Below are 25,141 nucleotides of genomic sequence, written 5' to 3'. Positions count from 1 at the left end.
GCAGAAAGGAAAAAGGGAGAGACCACACACAAGTGTTCTCTGAAGTCATCTGTTGACCCCTTGTCCAAGAAGTGTAGTGCTAATATGGTAGATAGTAATTTCACAACTACTTTTGGCACCAGTGTTGTGAAAAACTTTAAATCACGTCCCTGCAGTGTTCAATAATGAATCATTCTGCACACGTTAATTCTGAAATTAGGGCTCTAGCTGTGATTATGTACATCTTCTACTGTCCTCCACTTACAGATTTTGAAATATGTGATAACTCCATGCCAGTCCAAAGGATGTGTTTTCCAGCAGGGTGGCTCTATTTTTCTTTTTGAGAAATGCAAACACATTGCTGAAGATAGGAAATAATCATATCTTAATAACAATCTCTTGCAGAGAGGATGAAAAAATGACACTTTTTTTCCCAGCCTGCACACATCTCTAACTTTATGCTTCATTTGTATGTCACCTTGGAAATAGTGACTCTTAAATCGTTCATACCATTTCCTATTGGCCTGTAGTACCAATTTGCTAGCAAAGCATTGGAATGTTTAAATACAGCAAGTATTTATTAATAATTTATTTATGAATGATTCCACTAACTTCAGGGGAGTACTTAGTTTATGAAGTCAAATGCTGCAGAATTGAACAGCTGGCCACTTAGGTTTTCTAATTAATATTTTAAATACTTCTGTGCAACTTCAGAATATGATAGTGTTCTTTTTATCAGAATGGAAAGTCAATTCATTCATCTTAGAGGAGGATGCTCATGCCATGAGGATGCTCAGAGGTCTGGAGCACCTCACCTATGAAGAAGGGCTGAGGGAGATGGGCTCGTTCAGCCTGAAGGCTCTGGGGAACCTCACTGCAGCCTTCCAGTACTTGAAGGGAGCTTATAAACAGGAGAGGAACCAACTTTTTATATGGGCAGATAGTGATAGGACAAGGGCAGTGGCTTTAAACTGAAAAAGAGGAGATTGAGCTTAGCCATGAGGAGGAAATTCTTCACTCAGAGAGCAGTGAGGCACTGGCACAGCCCGGAGGCGTTCAGGGCCAGGTTGTATGGGGCCCTGGGCACCTGCTCTGGTGGGAGGTGTCCCTACCCATGATGTGAGAGCTGGGAACAGAAGATCTTCCAGGCCTGCTCCATCCCACACCATTTTGTGGTTCTGTCATCCTGAACAATCAGCGCCCTGTTTATGGGGCTTGCTGCCTATTCATACCTAAGAAGTGACGCTGCTAAAATTCGTATTTGTGTCTACTTTATTATAAAACTGTAGGTGTAGCTGCAGTAAAGAGATACAGGGCTTTCAGATGGTCTGAAGTGGAATTTCAAAATTATTAGCAATTTTGTTTGTTCTGTTGTTTTTTTTGTTTGTTTGTTTGTTTTTTGGTTTTGGTTTTTGTTTTTTTTCTGTGTACTCTGGAAAAGTGTAGAATTGAACACTAGGACAATTTCCTTGTGCTTACTGAAAGGGCACATGAGATTCACCCTTTTCCCCACCTGCCCCAACTCAAAGCACAGGCCGGGTGAACCACGTCAGTTCAGCTGGTCTTTAGAAAAAGCTGGCAGAAATTTTTAGAAATATTCCCTCTAACCTGTATTTTAGATGAGTCATTTGTTCCCTTTGAGTTCACACTGCTCAGGGAAGCCAAGTACCTGAGTATTTCTGGCACTGATGGAATTATCATCTGCATATCACTTTTTTCCCCATGTGGGAAGTATATTTACTTACTTAATTGGGAACCAAAACGAAATCCTCACCTTTCTGTCTTGCAGAAATACAATACAAATAGGAAACACTTCAAGGGAAACATTTGCAAAAAACGTGTGTACAGATAAGACATAAGAATCCATCAAATTATTTCATGTTACAAATACTTGAATGTAGTAATTATTTCTTGACAACATTCAAGTAAAAATTATTTGGACTGGGGAATACTTGTTCAGAATCATGTAGTAATGCATCTAGTGAAGATATTTATGTCTCACAACTATGACCTGTGTATTTTATGTGTGGAATTTATGTCTACTTTTAGTGAAACTTTTCACAGGAATTAATGGTTCAAACAACTGTGTCTCATGCTAGAGCTCAAAAATAGACACCACTTTCTGTATCCACTGTTACTTCTTAATTATCTCACTCACCTACTGTAGAGCAACGTAGCTTCACATGTCCCAGCTGAATACCATTTTGCTGGAGATAGCTGATAAATACAAGTTCTTAATTAATTAAAAAAACAAACAAGCAAACAAAAAAAACTCTTAGTTGCTTAGGCTAATAAAGAATGCCCATTTCCAGGCATAAAAAAATGTGAAAAGCACCAGACAAAACAAAAAGTTATCAGAAACGCCACTTTTTTTTCTTCTTCCCCACAGATCTCTCATAGAAAAACAAAGAAGCCCATATAATGGGCTTAACGTTCAGTGCCATTTATACTAAAAGTATCTGTGCTGACAGTGTTCTGAGTGGTGCTGTGCCAGGGAAAATCACCACTATACCCTAACTGAACCCCCTGTGTATATATAAGCTGTACCTCCTGGCAGTGCATGAGTGCACAAGCCCACTAACTGGCAGTATGAAGAGAAAGTCACTCTGCTTAACGCTTGTCCAAAGTCAGGGCAGAATATGACACCTAAAAGTGGAGTTGTTTAAATTCTTGCACAGCACTTTATATCACAGTTTTTGCAAGATGAAAATCTGTGTTAGGGTTTTGGCAGTCTGACTCTCGTTTCTGAAATCACAGACTTTAATGGAAACATAAAGTTTGTACACAAAACAACATCTGGAAACAGCTAAATTGGAGCAAGCTTTGGTAGAATTGGATTATTTAGAATAATCATCACAACGTTAACAACGAGTCACTCGGGATTCACATCCCAACATTTGTAGCAAAACAAAAGTTATCTTTAACCATATCAGATTACAAATAAAGACAAAAATAGTGCTGATCATTTACTCTTCCACATAGAACACATGACCCATAGTCAGACCAGTCTCCTAAATATCAAGTCAGTGTTGTAGGCACACGTTTTTATATTTCACCTCAACAAATCCAGATGACATTTTCTTGGTATGGGTTCATTAACAGCAGAGTAATAGACCACTTTTACTGTGCAAGTGTTGCTCACTCATAACTTTTGAGATAATTGGTTTACTTGGAGCTATGTCACGGCAGTGTTCTGTGCATGGCAGTGTATCCAATTCTGAGCTGAGACGAGGACTCCAACCCACTGAACATGACTGCAAACAAAATCTCTTTACTTTAATTCAGACTAAAAATTCCTATACAGTCCAAATGGAACTCGTAAAAGGAACTGTGATTGTACAAGGTCATACGTTTTAACATTAGTAAGATGTATATGATGGAAAATAAATCGTGTCAGATGCACACTCTTGATTGCCATCGGCCTATACAGCATATCTTGTATTAAACTTATCTCCATTGTGCTAAAGGTAAGAGCAATTAAGACTAATAAAACAAACTCTCTTCTCATTAAGACAAGACAATACATTTTACAAGACTTCAAATGTTCAATCTCAAGTGCTCTACTGAGTTACTTAATGTTTGCTTCTAAACCAAGATACAGGCTTCATTAGTGCCAACATCACTGTAACCCTTCTCATCTGATAGCAAGATCAGTAGCTTGGGAGCGTATTTCCCCCCTCCCTTTCATATATTTGTGCTTCCTACTTAGATCAAGTGGTTGTATGCGAACAGCCACTATAAAAGTAGCAGTTCAAGTACATTTTCCCATCCAATAAGGTTGTAAAACAGGATGGTTAATCTAAAAAACTGTGAGAATGAAGTGCAGAGCCATTTGCAGTAAGAAGTTGGCAAATGGAACCCTATGCGAAGTGGCAATCTAAAAAGAAGTACTGGAACTACAACTCTTATCCAGCTTGATATGCTTTCTGAAAGGGGAAATCACCAATTATAGCTTTCATCATTAATAACACACTTTAAAAACTACCAATAAAAGTTTGCCAATCTAAAGGTTGTTGACTGTACAAAGAACGAGCCAATGGACTTTCCATTCTTTGCATGTTTGTTCCCCTCATGAGTCCATTACCTTTCACAAAGAAAATTTTAGCTATCAAACTTGTCCACAAATTTTGCCGCTGAGTGTGAAACCATCCAGTTAGCATAAACACTATCATTTGCATATCTTGAAAACACAGAGTTAGTGCCATCGAATCTTGTGAGTGGAACGGGACTCTCCTCAGGCCAGTTCGGGTATGACATGCCTAAAAATGAAAACAGATAATTTTTTCTGCACTGAAGAACCATAACTTCATGTGCAGACAGTAAGGCCCTTGGCAAAACTCCCTTCAATATTTTAAGCCAGTCCACTGGATTTTGTCCCAAATCAATTCGTGTAAATGATGTTTCAAAATCCCTGAAGCATAAATTCAGATGTAGACAAAATCCTGAAAAAAATAAAGTGCTTTCTTGATTAAAAAAAAAAAAGGTGCGCATGCACACGTGCATAGTAAAAGCTAATAATTTTTCTTCTGATAAGACTCCAGCTTTTCCATAAATTTCTTTTTTAGTGATCGTGTAGCAATATATTGCTTTGCCAGAGAAAGTTCTTGCTGTACAGGAAGTGCTCCGAGAATTGATAAACCTATTTGGGACAGGATCCAAAGTTCATTCCAATGATAGATTATTTCCACTTACTTAAACAGTTACCTTTCCTTTGGCTTGAATGAGATTTTGGAGATACTCTTATCCCCTCAGCAGGGATCTCCTGCTTAATTTTAGAAAATCCCAGGAGCACAACTTTGTCAAGTCCAATAAAGTCCTGAGCACTCGTCTTGATTCAGCATTTAAGCATGTATTTCAAGAATGTCATTATTTGCACTGAGTCCAGTAATGCTCCTCAGGTGAGGCACAAGGGACCACCACATTGGAAACAGAGTGCTTAGCACCGTGTTGACCCCGCCGTGCAAGGAGACACCTACACCAGGGTCGAGATTGGCAAAAACAGAAATCTGCTTGTTGCTTATTATGCATTCAGCATCTGCCATCAATCTCAGTGGCAGATTTTTCTGTTACTGCGTTCTTTTTACAATCTGGCCACTGAGTGAATGTCCCAAAGTGAACGTGAGCTGGGGGAAACCTATTGCAGAAAATTACAGCTGGGGTATGCATTAATAATAGGCCCAAAGCCAGGTATATATGGTAAGTTTTAAGCTTTTCAAAAGTCATACCACTAGAAGAATGATTTTAAAAAATCTATAATGTGAGTATATGTCTAAAAACATGTAGAATATTTAATCAGGAGACAAAATGTAGGAGTTTTGGCAAGAACCATTTTTACTGTCCATCTCACCATCACAATATGAAAGCATATGTTCTTTTTAAAAACACTTGCTACATCCTTCAATCATAATTTAGTACCAACATTTGCATAATAAACCAAAGGACGTGAAAACAGCTGAGTTCTTTCAAAATGCCCATTATCAATTCACTTTTCAAAGGACTTTACATGTTGAGTTAGTCTGTATATAATAATTATATACAGCATTTGTACCTTCCGTATATAGTACTCTGATTTCTATGACACATTAAATAGACATTGCAGCTTACGGATCCAGAATGCGTTAACAGCAGCTGAAATTTAGAAATCCATCTTGATAAAGTAAAAAACACTGCAGATGGGTTTTATCATTTAGCTGTGACAAAAAGTGATATAAAAAAAAGTCTATTGCTTAAATCAGAGGTGCAGAATCTAACATACTTGAAATGTTCTTAGTTCCCTCCCAAACAGAATAGTTGAATTAGATACTCATCAGCATTTTATATTTCCCCTGAGAATACTTCCCTGATCTTTATATTTTATTGTATGATATCTAGTCATTTTACTTATTTTCACATCCTTTTAAAAATGTTTATTTTAAACACAGCTGCAAAATGACTAAAGGATGATCCTGATGCAAACTTTGACATTTACCAAAAGAAAAACAAACAAACAAACAAACAAAAAAGCCCAAAAGAAGCTTCCAAGCAAATTTTGATTGGCTTCGTTCAGACAAGAAACACTGTAATGGGGTTACAGAGTCTGACAACAGTGCAGAAGAGAAATCTTTTTTTTTTTTTTTTGTGTTGCTAGAATCTAGTAAATGCATGTGAAATTCTACCATAGAGTTTGTTTTCAATCCATGTGGAAGGAAGGGTTCGAGGGAGGGGAGCATTATTACAGTCCACGAGAGGTGTCTCCTCTTCTGAGAGCCCATCATCATAAAGTAAGGAATCAGAAGGGGTGGAAGCCGCAAGATCTAAGTAGTCCTAAGAAGTGAACGCATAAAAAGCTGGGTTAAAGTAAATGGCAGTCTTGTTGCTTGGGTGTAAAGGCTACACATGCACCTCTGATACTACTCCTACACCAGGCTAGGCTCTCCTTTTCTGCAAGTATGGCACCTTTATGTATTTCCCTTACTTAATTCAGCTCATCGGTAGCAGAACCAATAAGCCTATGGGCTGCTATGCATTATATATGTCTGTGTCCTATTCACATATATGCTAGAAAGAGAGTTACTCAGGTAACCTCATCATTTTACAAAACCTATTACATGATTACACAGAAAATTAGAGCTGTGTAAGTATTGCCAAATAAAGCTTTCGCTGCTCTAAAAGCAATTATTTAGATTAACCAGAAAACTTTACTGGTTTATACCCATGCCTCTGAACATACAACAAATACAATTTTTCCTTTCAAAACTTTTTTTTTCCTTTGAAAATTTACTGAATATTAACTTTAAAAAGATAAAGCTATCCAAATTTGTAAATTGATTTTGTTTTTTATTTTTCTCCATTTGCAAGGGCAAGAGAAAAATAACTAAATTTTTTTCTAGCTCTGTTTTGGATTGGCTTTGCTTTTAATTATGCTGAACAAGCCAGGAAATTTGCCAGCCTATACAGTCCAGCTTTGTCATTAGACATGGAGATCGTAAGGCTGAAGTTACCAAAGCCATTCTATGAGGTAGAACTACTTTCAAAAGTCTGGATGCATTTGAAAGAAATTAGGCATTTAAATGCTTTAAAACTTGCTGAAGAGTAATTATTAGTATTAAGAAAAAAGCAGATCATTAATTCTGTACATTCGAACTTAGATGATCAGAAAAGGTTACAGAACCTCATGCTTGCTCACACTTACCCTACTCTTCACCATCATTTTCTCTAGCTCCTTGCTGATCTCAGCAAATGTTGGTCTTTTATCTGGTTCTTGCTTCCAGCAGCGCAGCATCAGGTTGTACCTGTGATCCGCCACAAAATGAAAAAAAATTATTTGTAAGTGGGTCAGGATTCTGCTCAAATCATTTAAATACAGCTCTAACATGAAGGCTACTCAATTTACATCAATCTCTTTATGTTGTGTTTTTTGTTAAATGTTCTCTTGAATTAACAACTGACATCACAAGAATGGGCTTCTATTTTCATGAGCATTTATGAATTTAAATGACCTTCTCAGAGGACTATCTCACATGTAGGCAGCATGGCAGACTGCAAATTAATTTTGCTTACATATGACTTGGAAGACATTTGTATATAATCTCAAAATATGGAAAAGAGCTTTTATGTCAAAAAGCTGAATTTCACTGCCAATGCACTGCCGTGGAAGGGAAGAGGTGGTTTAGCTGTACACAGAAGGCTGAGATTGTCCTCACAGAAACAAATTCTCCAAAACGTTTATCTTCTTCACTTGTTTAAATACTTAACTTTGTCTATAAACTTTGCTTCAAGGTGAAGCCTTTAGGATATACCATACCTAAGACTACTGGTACAAATTAACACTCTTTTGATGGCTTCTATTATTGTTATTTTGTCATCTATTTTTATTCTAGGCTTCAGAAGCGTAACTCTCCAACCCAATCTGCCATTCCTGTTTTCAAGGCTAAGCAATCTAGTTAGAAAACTGTTCAAATTGAGGAAGTAATTGGCTACAAGAGCTACAGTAAGCTCTTGAAGAACACTCTGTTTTTTCCCTCATTCATGATCTTTCTCTTACTTGACGACTCTTACTTGGATAAGGCAGAGAATGCATTTTAAGAAAATGATTCCTCAAAGGGCTCTAAAAGATTGTCAGAAAAAATTCTGAGTAACCCCCAAATATCTAAACTAGTCAGAAAACCACAGCCTGAATAGAAAAAAAAACTTCAGACATGGTCAGCTTGCCTAACCTAAGCATCATCAATGTTGTAATATATATTGGAGAAAAGAGGTCTTATTCCCTGCTGAGATGGGACAAATAAACAAAAAATACTTGTTGGAGGATATTTGCAAGTGAAACTTGTAAACTTATTCTGCCCCTAATTTAGAAACCCTTAATAGTTTTTCACCATGTACAGTATACAGACAAAAATGATAATTATTATACTGTATTTTCTTAGCCCAGATGTGACCAAAGCATCCTTCATATTAAAAATAAGTCAAGGGAAACACCATAGTGATTACAGGCTGTTAATTGTCTAAAAAGTCCTAAGCCTGACCAGCAAGCCAAACATAAAATCATGTCTCATTTCCAAATGCTGTGGAAGAAGCTGGAAGAGTAGATATTTCATACTGAGTGTTTTAATAAATAAACAGATAACAGCACAAATTGTCTCCAAACAGAAAAGGAATTACGCTGGGCTAACCAAGTCACAGAAAATGTATGTCTTCAAGGGTAAAGATTCCGGGGTGTCTTTTCTCCTGTGTAATGCCAAGACAATTAAAAACAGGACAAAAACAACTGTGGACAGAACATCCATGTTTTTGCAAAAATGTACCAAAACCAAACCCATTTGATTCAGTGTTTCAGCTATCCATGAAATTCTCATTCTCACTCCAAGCTTGAATATTCAAATGTATTTGCTAAGAATACTCAAATTGTTTTCATTGACTGGCAAAATGTGTTATTCAGTAGCCCACAAATATTTTGGATGTAGCTGCAGGCATTCGGCTGGTAATTCTTCTCCTGATCATTTCATTACATTCTTTTGAGTAGTACTTATTTTGATTCTACTTCTGAGACAGACAGAAAAATATTTCTGTGGTATTTATTCAAACTTTTTATTTACTTATTCAGAAGTATTATTTATTTTATTTACTTTTTCAACTCCAGGAATGTTTTCTGAAACTAATCAAATCAAAAACTACTTACATTTCTTCACTGCAGTTTTCTGGTCTCTCCATTCTATAGCCTGTTTTTAGGAGGTTAAAGAGTCTTTCAGGAGCAATACCTGGGTAGGGATTGCCTCCCAAAGTTACAATCTCCCAGAGCAGAACTCCGAACGACCACCTGGAAAAGAAAAAAACAAGCAGCAATAAATTTCAAGAGCCTGGTTTGGCTCTCACCAATAAATATCTTTCGAGTGTTCTGAGAATCCAAGATATTGGATCTGTGCACTGCTTCTGGAGGTGCCTCTATTTCCATTGCCTATGCCCAAATTAAAATTTGTAGTCTCCATCAAATATAACTGTCTAAATTTACCATTTACCAAGGGACTAGTTTGCCATCTTAAATAGGAGGTTGTATTTCTCCATATGCATAACGTGGTTATTTCAGTCACGAGCTGCACCTTTGATGTCAGCTGCTCTGTGAGATCATGAAAGCAAATGAAATAATCTATCATGAAAATATCAAATGGCTAAAATACAATATAACACAGAACAGAAAACAGAGGAAGCTCTTTTCTAAAATGAACAGAAAGAATGGTGAATTTTTTATCCTGCTTTATTGATGACCTCAAAGGCAAAAAAAAAAAGATATTTTTGCAGCGAGTTGAGAATATTTAGATTAAATTAGTCCACCTTGGAGGACAAGGCAAGAAAAGAGAGGCAGCAATATCTTTTCTTCCTTTACTGGAAGCTTATTCCAGTCGCAAAAAAAAAAAAAAAAAGCTACAGATTGCTGGAATCTGCTTGACCAAGAGAACTTGCCAAAACTTGGATGTTCTAAATGAAGGATGCCAGCCAAAAGCGTCTTTCACTTCAAAAGGATACTCAATGGGATGCGCCTGGAAGCAAAATTACATACAGTTGATGACAAATATTTGCTTTTGTCTTCTCACTGTTGGGTAATTTTTGTGCTAGCTCCACTTTTAAAAAGATTTTATGAAGGGTTACAGGCCTAGTTCCAAGCCTAAGGGAAATGTAGCAGCACAACTCACCTCTTTCCAACTGCTGTCCAGCTCTTCTGCTCTGACATGTCAGAGAAAAACAGTGACCCAAAAGTATGGTAATAATACTATCAAAATGAGGGGGGAAGACAAATGACCTGTTTTACACAGTCCTAAATGGTGTGCAGCAGCTTTTTTCCCTGATGCCATTAATTGAATTAATTTTTAATCGCCCTGCACATTCTTGAAAGCTAATGAATATTCATAACATTTTGATATATTTTATTAATTCGCTGCCTCACACCCTTGTTAAAGTCGGTTCTGCTCTGCCTTCAGGTTGTAATACTGCACATTATTAACTCAAATAAACTTGGTAGTCTGGCAGATTTTTCAAGTCCACCTCTTCTGCTAAAGTGAAATTATTCAGGATGTGAAAGGAGGGATCATATGAGCAATTTCTTCATTAACTCAAGTTGTTTAGTAAATGGGCTCGCTAGAATAAAACACAACAGAATTCTGCAATGTTTTCAAGTTGTTATACAAACTAAGTAGTGTGGGAAGAAAAATGGGAGACTAAAAAATTTCCCTTTCTAATGATGAATAAAAATAATGATCGGAAAAGAAAAAATTAATGTGAACAGGCAGACAGCAAACTAGCTCTCCAATGATGTCACTGACCTCTGAATGAAAAAGAGATTTTGTAAATGCTGGCAAGTGATACTGTTATTAAGTACAGCTAACCACTGACTGAACAGAAAGGCTTTAGAAGGAAGAAACTGGAAAACAGAAGTATAGAGCGTGAGAAAAAAACAGCACACTGGAATGGCTGCTGACTATATTAATACATGGTCAACTAAAATATAATTGCATCACCACAAACAGTAAGGAGTATTTCCATAGAGCGTGATTCTCTAGCACTAAAAGTAGCCCACAGGAAGGGGCTGGACCTGTGAGATCTTCCAGCTCAACCTTTTTGTGGTTCTGCACGATTCCGTGAATAGCAGTGGATCAATCAACAATTCACGAAGAGGCAGATACGTGGCAACACCAACCGTTCTGCTCCTAAAGCTGCTCTGAAGAGTGTAATATTAATTTAAATATATACATATGCTATGACTTTTTTTAATTTTAAAAATTCTCTGGGAAAACTCATTGTAGAGAAACAGGTTAGCATAACAGATAATATGAGCAGGAAAAAAAAAAAAAAAAAAAAACAAGAAAAACCTTTAGACAGGCCTAATTCAAAGTGACATTCTCCCAAGGGTTGCACCTACTTTTTTCTTTTCTTAATCCAAATGAAAAAAAAAAAAAAGAAATACTTGGCAAATTCATTTTGTAGGGAATTTTCCAGTTGAGCAAAATACTTTATTTCACTTAAACTTTTCTGAGCTGCAGAGAAATGACTAAAAGGTGAATAAAAAGTAAATATTGAAAGGTTCCTATTTGCAGATACCGCTGTCATCCAAGTGGTTTCCTCCACAGTGAAATGTCATTGAGATTAGAATGTTTTATGCTGTTTGAGTTCAATGAAAATAATGCATTAGTCAAGATTGTCTTTCAAGGGGTGTTTGGAAGATATCCAAAATGCTACCTGGCAGAATATCAGGAGCAACTACTGCTGCTTTTGCAATCCCTTGGAGATTTTTTCTCCTAAATAAGTAACACTTTGTTTTACAGTGTCTGCCTGCAGTCTGGTCACAACCACTATTCATCCCAGGGAGAAAGAATATGAAAGGATGTGATTCTAAGTTAAATGTGTACAAACACTCCTCTGTTAGGCTCTTTCCTCATCAGACAGTGAGAACAGCCTAGCTGTGGTGGTTCTGCAGCCTTGCCATCAGCAGTGAGGAAGGAGCACATCTTCAGGAATTTAGTTTCCCCAGTGATGCAAATGAGCTTGCCTCTTGGCACTGGAACCAGACTGCTCTCCTGAAGTGTAAGTTGGCTGCCATTAAAATTAATTGGAATTATGTCACTGATTTGAATAGGAGTGAAGTCAGATTTAACACCTCTCCCTATTGACCCTGTATCTGCTGGTTGCTGTTAAATACAAGCAATGAATGAGAACTGGGTATGGTGGGTTCAACTGTTGTCATTGACAACTAAGATCAGTAATTTTTGTCTACATCTTCAAAGCCAATCATCTCACACGCACAGCTGCAACCCCTGCTGAATATGGCAGGAATTAAACACCTAAGTAACTTTTATAATTTTTCCTCAGATTTAATTAAATGGCAAAAATACAAAATAAAACATATCAATGACAGCATGTGGGGCCATGCAGGCTGCATTCTGTCTCTGTTTAAGCATTAAGAGCTTTGACTACCATGTACATTATTGTTACTTCCTCCCCTATCTCCTTAAACAAATGCATGAACTATAAAGAATCACAGAATTTACACTTACACGTCACTTTGTGTTGTATAGATATGATCAAATAGGGATTCTATGGCCATCCATTTAACAGGTATCCGACCCTAAAAAAAAATACATATATACATATATATATTACTGGTCAGAGATTCATGCTTCTAAGTGGAACACCAACATATTAACTACTTTTTTTTTTTTTTTTCAAACCTGTAACAGATATTCTATTCATGCTCTAAACATTTCCATGGGACAGAATGATTTAGCATTGCATAAGAAAATGTGAAGAGAATAACTGTAAGAATTTTGTAAAATCACTGAATTTCATCCTTCACACAAGCTGACAGATGATCTGTTAAGCTCTGTAGTGATGAGCATCTCTGAAGCAAAGAGAAAATAGGCTTTCATTACATGACCATCCCAAGAAATAAACTGCATTTATTTAAAATACCAAACAACCAGTCCACCAGTCCATAGAACACATGCATCAGAACAGCTAACTGCATGTGGCAAAGCCCTTTCTATGCATGATCACATCTTCAGAAGGTCATTTTAATTACAACTTATTTTGACTTAAGGAAACATTCGCACAAACAGCACTGTTAACTGAAAAAGAAAAAAAAGCCAACCACATACCAGGAAAAGCTAAATATAAAATGTGCAGTATTTACAGAAGTATTTTCATTATATGATACAACTTTCACATGCAAAAATTTCTGTTGGCAACTCTTCCATATTGAGTCATAGCGGGAACAGAACCAACACTACTGATCTTATAAACAGTCAGTAGAAAGCAGCAATTTAACATCACAGTCTGGCCTCGATGTGACATGTAAATGCTGTTCTGCTGATGTCAATGGCAGTATGCAAACATGAAAAAAGCAAGATTTGGATTGCTGTATTTGACGGTATTTTCATCTTTAAAATTTTTTTAAGAATAAACAATGGCAAGTTTTAATTAATCATCTTCATCTCAAAACTATCAATGCCAACTTTTTTCTGTTTGTTTGTTTGTTTTTTGAGAAGCAATGATGTGATTCAACAAGAGGACTTCATCATCTTTCCAACAAATTTCTTTTCCAAAGTCTTACAGGGGATTTCCAACAAATTCGTCTACCAAAATCCTACAGGGGCAGCAGTATGATGATATGATTAGATGATACGATGATGTGGTGGATGCCCTGTTCCTGGAGGCATTCCAGGTCAGGCTGCACAGGACTCTGAGCATCTTGACTGAGATATGGGTGCCCCTGTTCATTGGAGTGGAGTTGGACTAGATGGCCTCTAAGGGTCCTTTCCAACTCAAACAGTTCTGTGATACTATGCTATATGGTATGCTGAATGCTGCTGTGTACACTGCAAGCAGACAGAACTGTATCTAGACACTTGATCATCATTTGCAATGGCAAGCAAAATAAAACTGCTTTAAATAATCTTTGACAGGAAGCATTAGCAGATTCCATAGTCTGTGACCTACCATGCTGATTAAGATTTGGTATCTTTCATATGTATAAAAGAATTTCTAGCAGGAGTTTTGCTTCAAGTCATCCATATAAATGTGATATTTCCCAAAAATAAGACCTAGTAGAAATTGAACGTAGTTTTTAAAACCGTGGCTTTGGTTTGAGTTTCTTTGTTCATATTTTTACTTAGGAAGAGGGAGAAAAAATGGCAGATTTGTTAATTTCTTCTTTTCAAGCAGTGTGCTGAGGAACTGGATAAATGAGAAGGCCCACCTCATTTAAAAATGGGCTGTGCTCTATCTGTAAATAGGTTAATGAGCACATCTCCTGCAATGAAAAAGGGTGGCATTGTTTTACATTTGCTGACACAGACTACTTTTATGTGTCCTGCCCATGTAAAATCTCTAGCAGTAGGAAAAAGAAATGATTGCTTACAGAGCATTTGGCAGGAAAAAGGGAAGGGGAGGGGAGGGGAGGGGAGGGGACCACAAAAACCCAGCAGATTCCATCCTAATATTTATGTACTGGCTTGCAACTTTTCACAGGATGACAGAATCCTTGGGGTTAGCAGGGACCTCCCTCTGGTGATCACCTAGTCCAATCCCTATGCCCAGAGCAGGGCATGCTATAGCAGGCTTCTTGAGAACATTTCCAGTTAGGTTTTGAATATGCCCGGGGACTGTGACTCCCTGGGCAGCCTGTTCCACTGCTTCATCATTGTCAGACTTTTTTTTTTTTTTAATTTAAATTGAAATAGAATTTCTGTTATTTCAACTTATGCCTGTTGCCTCTTATCCTTGTCAGTGGTCACCTCTGAGAGCATGGCTCTGTCTTATTTCCTGCCTCCTACCAGTATTTGTACACGTCAGAAAGATCCCTCTAAGCCCTCTTTTCTCCAGGCTGAACAGTTCCAGCTCTGGCAGCGTTTCTTGGCACATCAGATCAAAACCTTAAATATCATAATGGCTCTTTTGTTTACAGCAACTAACTTTTACAAATTGAAATGAAAATGAAAAGAAACCAATTCTTTTTGTTGGTGGGTGAAGAACTAAAAAAGCATATTTACAAATGAGAATGAAGAAATGGACGAAGTAATAGTGACTTGAGTACAGAACACTGTTACTGTCCCACTAGTTAAGCTAATCTTTTTGCCCTATCTTCAATTTATATCTTCTATTAGAGAATTAGTTAATTATTGTCATTATTCATAAAATTAGCTGTTATCTTCTTCTTCTCTTTACTATGAGAGTGGTGAGGTACTGGAACAGGCTGACAGAGAGGCTGTGGATGTCCCATCCCTGGAGGTGTTCAAGGCCAGGTTGGATGGGGCCCTGGGCAGCCTGATCTGGTATTAAATGGGGAGGTTGGTGGCCTGCCTGTGGCAGGGGGGTTGGAGATTCATGATCCTTGAGGTCCCTTCCAACCCGGGCCATTCTGTGATTCTGTGTAATTTTTCTCTGCTCAAGTCCTGCAGTTTAAATCCCTTCACTTGATTAGGCAATAATTCTCACTACTGCCATTAATGTGCACTGTACCTTGCTCCTCTTGACATACGAATCTTCTTCATATACATCACGGGATAGGCCAAAATCAGAGATCTTCATTTTGCGCCCTTCGGCCACCAGAACATTCCTGGCTGCTAAGTCACGATGGACGAGCTTTTGAAAGAAAACGAACAGCGGCGTTTATACTTCTGAAGGAACATACTGACACATCCATCTGTCACAAGGACACGCTCACATCACTATCACACAGCTCTACCTTCATTTCTGCCAGGTACTGCATTCCTCGTGATATCTGCCATGCAAATGATATCAGATCTCCCATTGTTAAAGCTCTCTCATCGGGGTTATCCAAATAACTCGAATTCCTGTTGCCATCACTACCCACATAGCTTGGTCCCACTTTTCGACTTTCCCTGAGAAAACTGCGCAAGGAGCCATATTTAGCATATTCCACAATTAAATAGAGCGGGCCTGGAACAGACACACACACTGGTAAGTTAGCACTTAATCACAGAACCATAGAATCATAGAGTCGCTCAGGTTGGAAAAGACCTCGAAAGTCATTGAGTCCAACCACAACCCAACCATACCACCCTACCTCGAACAACCCTCTGCTAAATCACGTCCCTGAGCACCACATCCAAACAGTTTTTAAACACATCCAGGGATGGTGACTCAACCACCTCCCTGGGAGCCTGTTCTGGTGCTTAAGAAGGTCGTCTTTTTTTTTTTTTTCCCCTTTCCAGAAAGGCCTCGTCTAATCAACACATTATTTTTAACAGTCAGAGGATCCAGACACCTCTGTGCTCAAAATAAAAGGCACTGAATGAGCCATGAAATATTTCTAGCTTATATTCTCTATGAGCAAATTTCAGCTTAAATCGAGCCATAATTTAGGCAGTAACCTATTCCCTCATCTGGATAATTTGAGGTTGAATAAAGACAACCTTCATAAAAATCACATCTGTGAAACAGCCTAACTTAGAAAAACTCATAAAAATAAATGGATAAATAAATAAAAAGCAAAATTCTTTTCTGTAGTGCATGATGCTGAGCTCACAAAGCTAATTCCAACGTTGTATCTAAGGAGCCTTTTCAGAGTGCTTAAAAACAGTCTGACATTTCAATCCATTAGTTTCTCCTCCCTGTTACCCACATGAATAATATCCACTCCGAGTTTTAATGCTAAAGACATTTGCCTGCTCTATCAAAACCCTCCCACTCCATACACCAATGAATTAGCTTGATATTGTTTAAAACCCTGTGACTCAGTAACAGTTCACTTCCTTAGGGATGAAAAGATGCATTATACTGGAAAGAAAAAAAAAAATTCCTGCCCTGCTGGTTCATTACCTTGCTAAGACTCAGAGAGGACTCAATCCTGAATTATATTCTCTGTCTATAAATAATAGTGCCATCTGCAACAGGGCAAAAAAGGCAGGCCTTAGCCTGAAGTTGCCACATATGTACTGTAATTTTAGGCTGCAAAAATCACAAAGTCTTTAAGGGAGAAGAATCACAATTAGAGACACAAAACGAGGAGGATTGCTTTGCAAATTCATTTAATGTGAACAGAAATTATTCAGACTAATTCCTATGCTCAGCAATGAAAATGGGAAGTTATAATAAATAGATATGAAAATTTCCTCCCTCTTAAAATATACTTTGCAATGACTGTGGCTTTTAACAAATCTATCTTAAGAGGGAGACGAGTTTTGTGAAACAACAGGAAAACTCAGATGTCAGTCTAACCATCAAGCTGTATTTTAACAGAGGGATCTGTAGTTACTAAAAGGAGATGTCACTCTCTGAACTCAGGCATCAAAGTAGTTACAGAGTGAATAACAGTAACTATAATGAAAGTTCCATTAGACTTTAAGAAATAATCCATTTTTGAAAAGCTGTACTGAGCATCAATGTAATAGGAAAATACAGATTGTTAGGAAGACAACTGGTAGTACAGTTGTTGACTTCAATATATAGCTTCAGATTCAAAATGAATACTGAAGTTTTCATTCAAATAATGAGCTTCTAATATTTACCATCTTGACTGCAGGCTCCGTAAAGTTTGATGACATGAGGATGGTTCACCTGTTTCAAAAGGTTGAACTCTGAAAGCAGATCTCGCAGCTCGCTCTGGGAAGCATTTTCTGCAAAAGATGTCCAAAAACACAGCTGTGTTTAGGAAAGCATTATCCAGAAGTTCTCTACATACCACCTGAAGCATAAGCTTCGGGTTTTTTTCCAGCCATTTCTCCTAGAATTACTAGGAATTTAGAAAATTCATTGTCTTGCAGTTGTTCATATCAGAACCAGGTGAATAGGACACTGCTGTGCTCACTGGGTGACATGCAGTCATCACCCCCTTCCATCCAATACAAATGACTACATCAAGAGAAGGTCATCCCAAAGTCAGGATCAGTGTCTTCAACGTCTTGCAGATGCACCAAAAGTATTACAAATGAGAGCAAATTTATAGAGTGAATCAGAGCAAACGAAGATTCAGAAGAATACGAAAGCCAAAATTTTGTGCTGACTGAACAAAAGACTTGCTCAATTATCTTCCCTATAATATACAACCCTTATCTTTCTAAACAGATTTTCTGATGGAATAAAACTCTACGTATCAACTGGCTTACATTTGCAGCATATATCCAGATTTTGGAGTTCAGAAGCTAAATGTATGGCTCAGATTGATTTTAGAGGAAATCGTGTATGCAGACGTTGCTGATGTCAATGGCAGTAGTGCGACAACATGCATGCTTTCTTAGCCTTTCAAGGCTAAGAATTCTTCATACAATCTTCGAACACTGAGTTTTGAAGGAAATATTATTCATAAAGACACCATAGGTCAGTGATTTCCTTTTGTCTGCTTCATCTTTAATGCCGTTGTCATAAAGAATCTCCCTGTATCACTCTTACAGCGTCATTATTGGGCAGCTTACAGTCACGTACTCACACTTACTTAATGTTAATAAAAACCAAAGTCAGTTTCTGCTCTTTGTCAACAAAGTGTATTTTTTACCATAGAGTCATTAAATACAAAAGAACCCGTTTACATATCCATTTAAAATGTGTGCTAATAGTTCTCTCCAGTTACCATTTTTGATTCTGTTTTTCTGTATGTCAGTATCAGTCTGCTACATATTGTCTGTATGCAGTAAGATTCTCTCTATAAATTGTCTGCATACAATTATATATATACATATATATATATACATATATATATATATATATACACAGTCATATCACAGAACCACAGAACTGTGGAATGGAATGGACCTTGCAAGGTCATCTAGTCCAACTCCCCTGCAATGAACAGGGTTACCTACAGCTACATCAAGTTTCTCAGAGTACTCTCCAGCCTGACCCCAAATGACTCCAGGGCTGAGAGAGCACCTCCACTCATACTTCAAAGCATCTTAGTCAGGGACTGTTAGTATTTAGTAGCTGCTCACTACTGTTAAGGTGTACAAAACCTACTCATTTATCTAAACCAAAACTGAATGATATGAACTTAATGTCTATGAAAATATTTGGTTTGTCTAGTCTTGTGTAACGTGCAAGAAAAGACTGAATTTCTCTGGGGCCCTTGTTTGCCTGTCTTCTGAAGAACAACCTTCTAGAGCGCACAAATTGTGATAATTAGCTCTGAAGCTCTGTGCCACTTGTTTTTAGCAAGCAGCAAATGACATCTATTTGCTTGTTGGTTGGCATTATCCACTTGAATTTTATCTTGATGAGGACTTTCGTATCATACAGGATTCATATGCACAAAGTGGTAGAAATGGCCTGAAAAAAATCTTCCTCTGTTCCTTTTAACCTCCATCTATAGGTCCAAGACTCAGCTAATTCCTTACAGTTCCCCTTTCCCTGCCCAGAGCATTGCACAAAGTTCACAAAGTAGGAAAAGTCCTACCCTAACCACACAGATCAGGAAAGAGACATATTTTATTCAGTTAGCAGGAGGTCTTCTCTACTAACTTACTGATTAAAGATCAAACACAGAGTCCCTAATGCTAGGCTGAATAACCCTCTGCATATGAGGATAAAGCTAATTCTGTTGTACATAACATGGACGATGTTGGCCTGATCCAAAATAACCATTCTTTATTCCTGGCGGTATTTTATAGAGTGCTTGGGACTAATGCAATCTCTCTTACACTTGACTGAAGTTAAAACAATAAAAGATAAATATTTCCAACAATGCCAAATGTTCTCTGCAACAAAGTAGGAAAACGAAATTTCAAGTGACTATGTGCAAAGTAATTTACATTACAAAGGGATTCATTAGAGCCTGAAGCATTACTGTAAATGTCAGATCAGTTTATTTAAATAAGGTGCTTAAAATAAAGGGCTACTCTTTCCTACTGTCAGTTCTGCACTTAATAGCTAGGGAAAGCTGAATGTTAAATCATCTGCAAGTAAAAGTAACATTTTTTCCACTATGTCTTGGAATCTTAACTCAGTCCCACGTTGCTGATGACAAAGCGTTAGGAAATCTGTGATACTCAATGCACAAATGAATATGAAATGAAATAATGCCTAAGAAAAACTGTGTATTAGAAGAATACACAAGTTGTTACCTGAACACTGCAGGAGCTGCTTGACTGGTCTTCAATTCTGAAAAGACTTAGATCTATATTTTATATATATGATCTATCTCCTCTGAACCTCCTGGAAAGTAGGAAATGCTTCATAATGCATTTACTCCTTTGGTAAAATGATGGAATATGCAGCATCTTTGCTCTCAAGCAGTAGCAGATGGATTTTTTAAAAAATACTTGTATGTATATTCAGCTTGAGCGAGCTGCCCAGCTAAAGGCATTGTCTTGTATCCATAAGCCTGTCTGAAGGTTCTTGTTTTCCATCTTTGTCCCACATATTCCTAGGTGCCTGTTGTATAGGGACTATATGCATTTATATGTTTTAGTACACCAAAATACAGAAAAGGACACAGCTTTAATATCCATTTCAGCCCTTTCTCTCTGATGAATAAACGACAAGGGAACAAGTTTAAGCATTTCCATTGACCTCCTTCACTATCATTTCTTATCTGGCAATGCTGTCGTTAGAAAACAGGCCTAGGGGTGGCAAAAGGGGTTTACATGCCATGGATTCAGCTTCTACCTGGAAAGCACAGTAATACTGGAGACTTCCCACTTCAGAGACCAAACAAACAAAATATATTCTTCATGTTTTTCTTTCAATGCAATTTCTTTTTTTCATATGGGATAGAAATAGGTATATGTGGGGCTGAAAACTACTACAAAGAGACAGAGACGAGAGCTCGGTGTCTCACATTATTATCTCACCATAACCTAGGCATACATTTTTTTCAAACTTTAAAGTTTTATGAAGACATCAAAGAAAGCACTAGGCTATTAAATCTGGGTATGGAGATTCACCTAGTAGGTGAAAAGTAGATCAGAAAGTAGACAGAATTCTCAAATAGAGAAGTAAGTAACTTAATAGGTCTGTTATTTCTCTTGCCAGGATTGTAATGTGATGTATTTTGAAAACTCTGCTGAAGAAAACTACATAGAGGTAAAAAGAAAATCAGAAAGGAAATTGCAAACCCTTGCAATATTTCTAGTAATGCAAAACAAAGTTAAATGCATTTGCTCCATTAAGACAGAGAGCTCTTGAATATCATGAATTAAAACTGATTGTGGATATCACTTATTTGGATCAGTGTGATGCTAGATCCCCTAAAGTCAGAAATCTGTCAGAATAAACATCTTCTGGAAGAAATGGAGGCTATGGCACCAGTTGTTTGTAGCTGACCCTTTACTCTCATAGTAGCCCATTTTAAAATCAATGTGGAGGCTGCAACAATTTTCCACTAATTTCAGAAGCAGGGGGGAAAGTACCTTTTAGCATTTTCACTGCCACAGTAGTATAGCCAGCTCTCCCCTTGAGCCTGAAAGCTGTCGCCTTGACAACCTTTCCAAATTCTCCTTCTCCAAGAGTCTTGCCTAGAACCAGGTTCTTCCGAGGGAATTCCCACTTTGGATCTTCCTGCAGGAAAGAAAAGGAACCCTATAAGAATGGATCAAAACAGGAGCGACTAGGGACACTGGAATGTTCAACAGGAAACATTTCTTCAGGAGTAGGTGTGCTTTGGTGTACAATTTTGGTTAGTCTTTGTTATTTAATGAGTGTGTTGCTCTGAAAACTTCTGAACCTCTAAGCATTTTGCAAATGTTTTACCATTATCTTGAAATTACATCCTTCAAAAAGCCTGTGGACAATAGATTATATTTAAAAGGCTTGAAAAGTGGTTACAAATGAAACAAAGTGATGATGAATAAATGCTTGCTTTCAGAATAACTTTGAATAAGTGATCGTACACTTCAGAGAGAAGTTAATCAATTTTACTTGCAGAATAAGGCAGAATAAAGTTGGTTAGACACAACAGTCCTCCTCTTAGGAAATGAGTATTACTGAGCTTTAAATTTGCAAAATGGTGACAGATGTACGCACCAGATTAGACAGTAAACAGAGTACAAAGGCTGTGAAGACCTCAGCACAAACCTCCAAACAGATCTGATGTTTTCACATATCATATAATATGGCAGTGTTTCTCTGCTGCATTAGTACGTGAAAATGCACCAGCTGAAAGTGATTTACCAACACAGAAGAAGCCAGAGTAAAGATATGACAGTTTGACTGGACAAAGATTCTTAAAGTGTGGGTAAGATACCCATGCCAATTGATACCTACAGAATATAGGTATATATGAATATAAGATAATCAAAACCAGATCTCAACCTTTTTTCTTTTTTCTCCCTAATTTTATCCTTGCTGTGACACTGTGCTCATCACAGAGATTACAAACCCACTGATTACTAGCTTACATTGAGATTATTTTAACAATGTTATGTTAAATGTAACAATGTAAACAATTATATTACTTTAATAATGTCAGATTACATTTATTTCAAAAAGTGGCTCAAGTTGTAACTAACGATACGTTGTAACAACACATAACAAAAACGGGCCTGTACTTTCCTTCTGCAGTAAATTATATGGTTTATTCAATTACCACCTTCAGTTCCATTCACGTGCTCATCATCTCTGTTTTAGTTATCTAAGTTCAATGTTTCTCTTAGCAGATTGCATTTCCATTTCTGCACATATAAGCACCCTTCTTTGTGGATGAGGCAGATACGGGTGTAAAATGAAATCTGGCTTACCGGTATCTTAAAGGTGTCTACAGACACCTGGTTCTCCATGGAGTCTAAAGAAGGCCGACGGACATTTGTAGAAGAATAACTGATGGGATACGATTGGGCTGGGCGCCGGAATGTCATTTCTGCAGAGGCAATAGGTGGTTTTGGAGAATTCTTGTGGTAGCGATGGATGAAATAGGAAGAAAGCAGCACAGAGATGATGAAGGACAACAGCACTGCCCCTGCTATCACAGTCTTGCACACTTCATCACAAAATTGCTCTGTGGACCAAGAACAATGTGTTAGAACTTTGCTTGCTGTTTCCAAGTTTCGATTTGGCAGATGAAGTGGCACGCACAGGTACAACAGAAAAAGAACTCAAAATCATTTTAAAAGTTGAAGGAAAATCTGATAGGCTTTTCTCAAAGAAATTTGAAAACATACCCATTGCACCTATCATTTTTTTAATTATTATTATTATTACTTCGGATACCAGTAGGGAATTCAATGCTTAACTGTTTGTGTAAAACGTCAGGATAGCTAGCTTGATCCCATATTCCTTGTCTTTGTAGATGCAGCTATTGTTAAGACTCTTCTTAACAGTCAGACCCAGCCTGCCATATACTGATCTTCTGACTGTACTCAGATGCCTGTAGGCACGTGACTGGATTTTGCTTGTGGACAATAGTTTATGTTAGAACAATTCAATGAAATAAGATCACCTTCAAATGTGAATTTTAATTCATTATTATGTGATTTGTTGGACATAAGAAAATACTTATCTTCATCTTTCCAGACTTAAAAGAAGGAGACTGAATATTTCTGCTTTGTATTTAACAAAATATTTTTTGTGAAAATACACTTATGCTGCAAGTTTACATGCAATATGCATTATTTCCTCTACATGCACTTGATCTTTTCCAGAAGCACTTTTGTCTTTCTTTGCAGGTAGGATTTCTTTAAGCCTAAGTGCCCTAAACATCGCTCCTACGGAGTTGTTTCATGCAGGAACTGAGAGATGCAGCATGCCGTCCTTACATTGCTTTTCACCAGGAGACTCTGACCTCAGATGCACAGATAACTTAGTAATGTTGTCTGCAAGCTGTACCTCTAAAACTACTGGGAACAGCAAATCATTTTCTGCAACTGGGAAGGGAATAAATGTGAAGATAAGGCCCCAAGATTTATGCTTCCTGTTTTACTTTAATGCCTATAGAAAATTTATTTATTGAGGCATATTCTTTCTAGCTTAGTTACATAAATGCTAATAAGAAACATAAAATAATTTGCAATAATAAAACCAATTTTAAAATAACAGCATTTAATCCTCATTAATCTGTTCTGAGGAACCGTAAAGAGCTTTTACATTTAAACAAAGGATGATGTTTAAGTGATCCACTCCTCCTCCTCACACAATGGGTGTTGGCTATCTGACATTTTGAAGCTGAGATTTTCAGAAGCGATTAGGAGGCTGGAATTACTTGAGAGTAATAGAAGTCATTATTCTAATTCTCCTAGGTGTCTTTGCAAATACCAGGTGAGTCTTACTGAAATGCAAATACTGCTGGAGAGCAAAAGATGGCCAACCTGTTCTTTATGGATAAAAAAAGAATCTTTAGTGAAGCTCTGAAGTAACCTCCCCCCTCTGGAGGTTTTCGGTCTCCATGCAGAAGTCAAAGTGCCACTTCTGAATGGATTTTATACTACCAGTTTCTGAATAACAATATTGCTCAATAGGGTTTTATAAAGAACCAGATAAACTAATGCTTATTAATAAGTCCAGAAGTTTAGACTGTTGCATATATACAGATTGAAGATAAAAAAAAGAGGGAAAGAATAATATGGGCAAGAGCAGGTGACGACTTACCCTTGATATCATCTTTCTCACAGTAACAGTTCTGTCTCGGGAAGCAGTAACAAATCCCATGTCCTGACTTAATTCCAAGATTTCCAGTGCCTTTCCCATGACCACCAATAATATTTCCATCTAATCAAAGACAGAAACAAGATTCTCACATGACATTAAATTAAAAATAAATAATTTTTAAAAATAGCTCAAGGCTTTCCACAGATTCATCCTAGTATGCATCTGTAAACTGACAATGCAGCACAGGGCAGTGATAACGACAGGGATTTCTGAGCATTGGAGTAGATCAAAAATGCTGAAATTTCTCAGGTCCTGAAATGAGAGGATATTGGGCTGCTCGAATCTCACTGATTAGCTGTTATTCCCATTATGGAAGACTCTGGATTAAAATGTTTGTATAATAAAAATAAAATAATTATGTTTGCATTGTGTAGTTGAAATACATTCCTAATTTCACATACACCATAAAACACAATGTATAATCCCATTATTTCGTGCCAAACTTCCACCTCAAATGATCGTTTCATGGCTGTTCAGACTTCATTTCTTCATAAAGCATCACAGTTCTGTATCAGAGATGTCTTTTACATTTCCGAATTCTCCCTAAAATATTTTCTCTAGCCTATTTATTTCAGTTTCTCTCTACCACGATCTTAGGTATTTTTTC

General features: G+C 37.3%; 1 protein-coding gene across 1 annotated transcript in view; it reads right to left on the bottom strand.

Annotated features, from left to right (window-relative positions):
- Window positions 1-4,080: 4,080 nt before the first annotated feature.
- Window positions 4,081-25,141, bottom strand: part of RET (ret proto-oncogene) — a gene marked incomplete at both ends in the record, with an annotated part of 78,136 nt that continues 57,075 nt past the window's right edge. Inside the window, 11 exons of the mRNA XM_079535439.1 lie at window positions 4,081-4,238; window positions 6,135-6,282; window positions 7,151-7,250; window positions 9,137-9,274; window positions 12,501-12,571; window positions 15,463-15,585; window positions 15,689-15,903; window positions 17,475-17,582; window positions 21,306-21,453; window positions 22,632-22,888; window positions 24,475-24,594. Coding sequence (XP_079391565.1) covers window positions 4,081-4,238; window positions 6,135-6,282; window positions 7,151-7,250; window positions 9,137-9,274; window positions 12,501-12,571; window positions 15,463-15,585; window positions 15,689-15,903; window positions 17,475-17,582; window positions 21,306-21,453; window positions 22,632-22,888; window positions 24,475-24,594 — 1,586 coding nt within the window. The remainder of the gene's footprint in view (window positions 4,239-6,134; window positions 6,283-7,150; window positions 7,251-9,136; window positions 9,275-12,500; window positions 12,572-15,462; window positions 15,586-15,688; window positions 15,904-17,474; window positions 17,583-21,305; window positions 21,454-22,631; window positions 22,889-24,474; window positions 24,595-25,141) is intronic.

The sequence above is a fragment of the Tetrao urogallus genome (assembly GCF_951394365.1).
Source record: "Tetrao urogallus genome assembly, chromosome: 5".
Taxonomy (NCBI): domain Eukaryota; kingdom Metazoa; phylum Chordata; class Aves; order Galliformes; family Phasianidae; genus Tetrao; species Tetrao urogallus.
The sequence above is the reverse complement of the archived record's forward strand: the minus strand, read 5'-3'. Positions and strand labels throughout refer to the sequence as shown.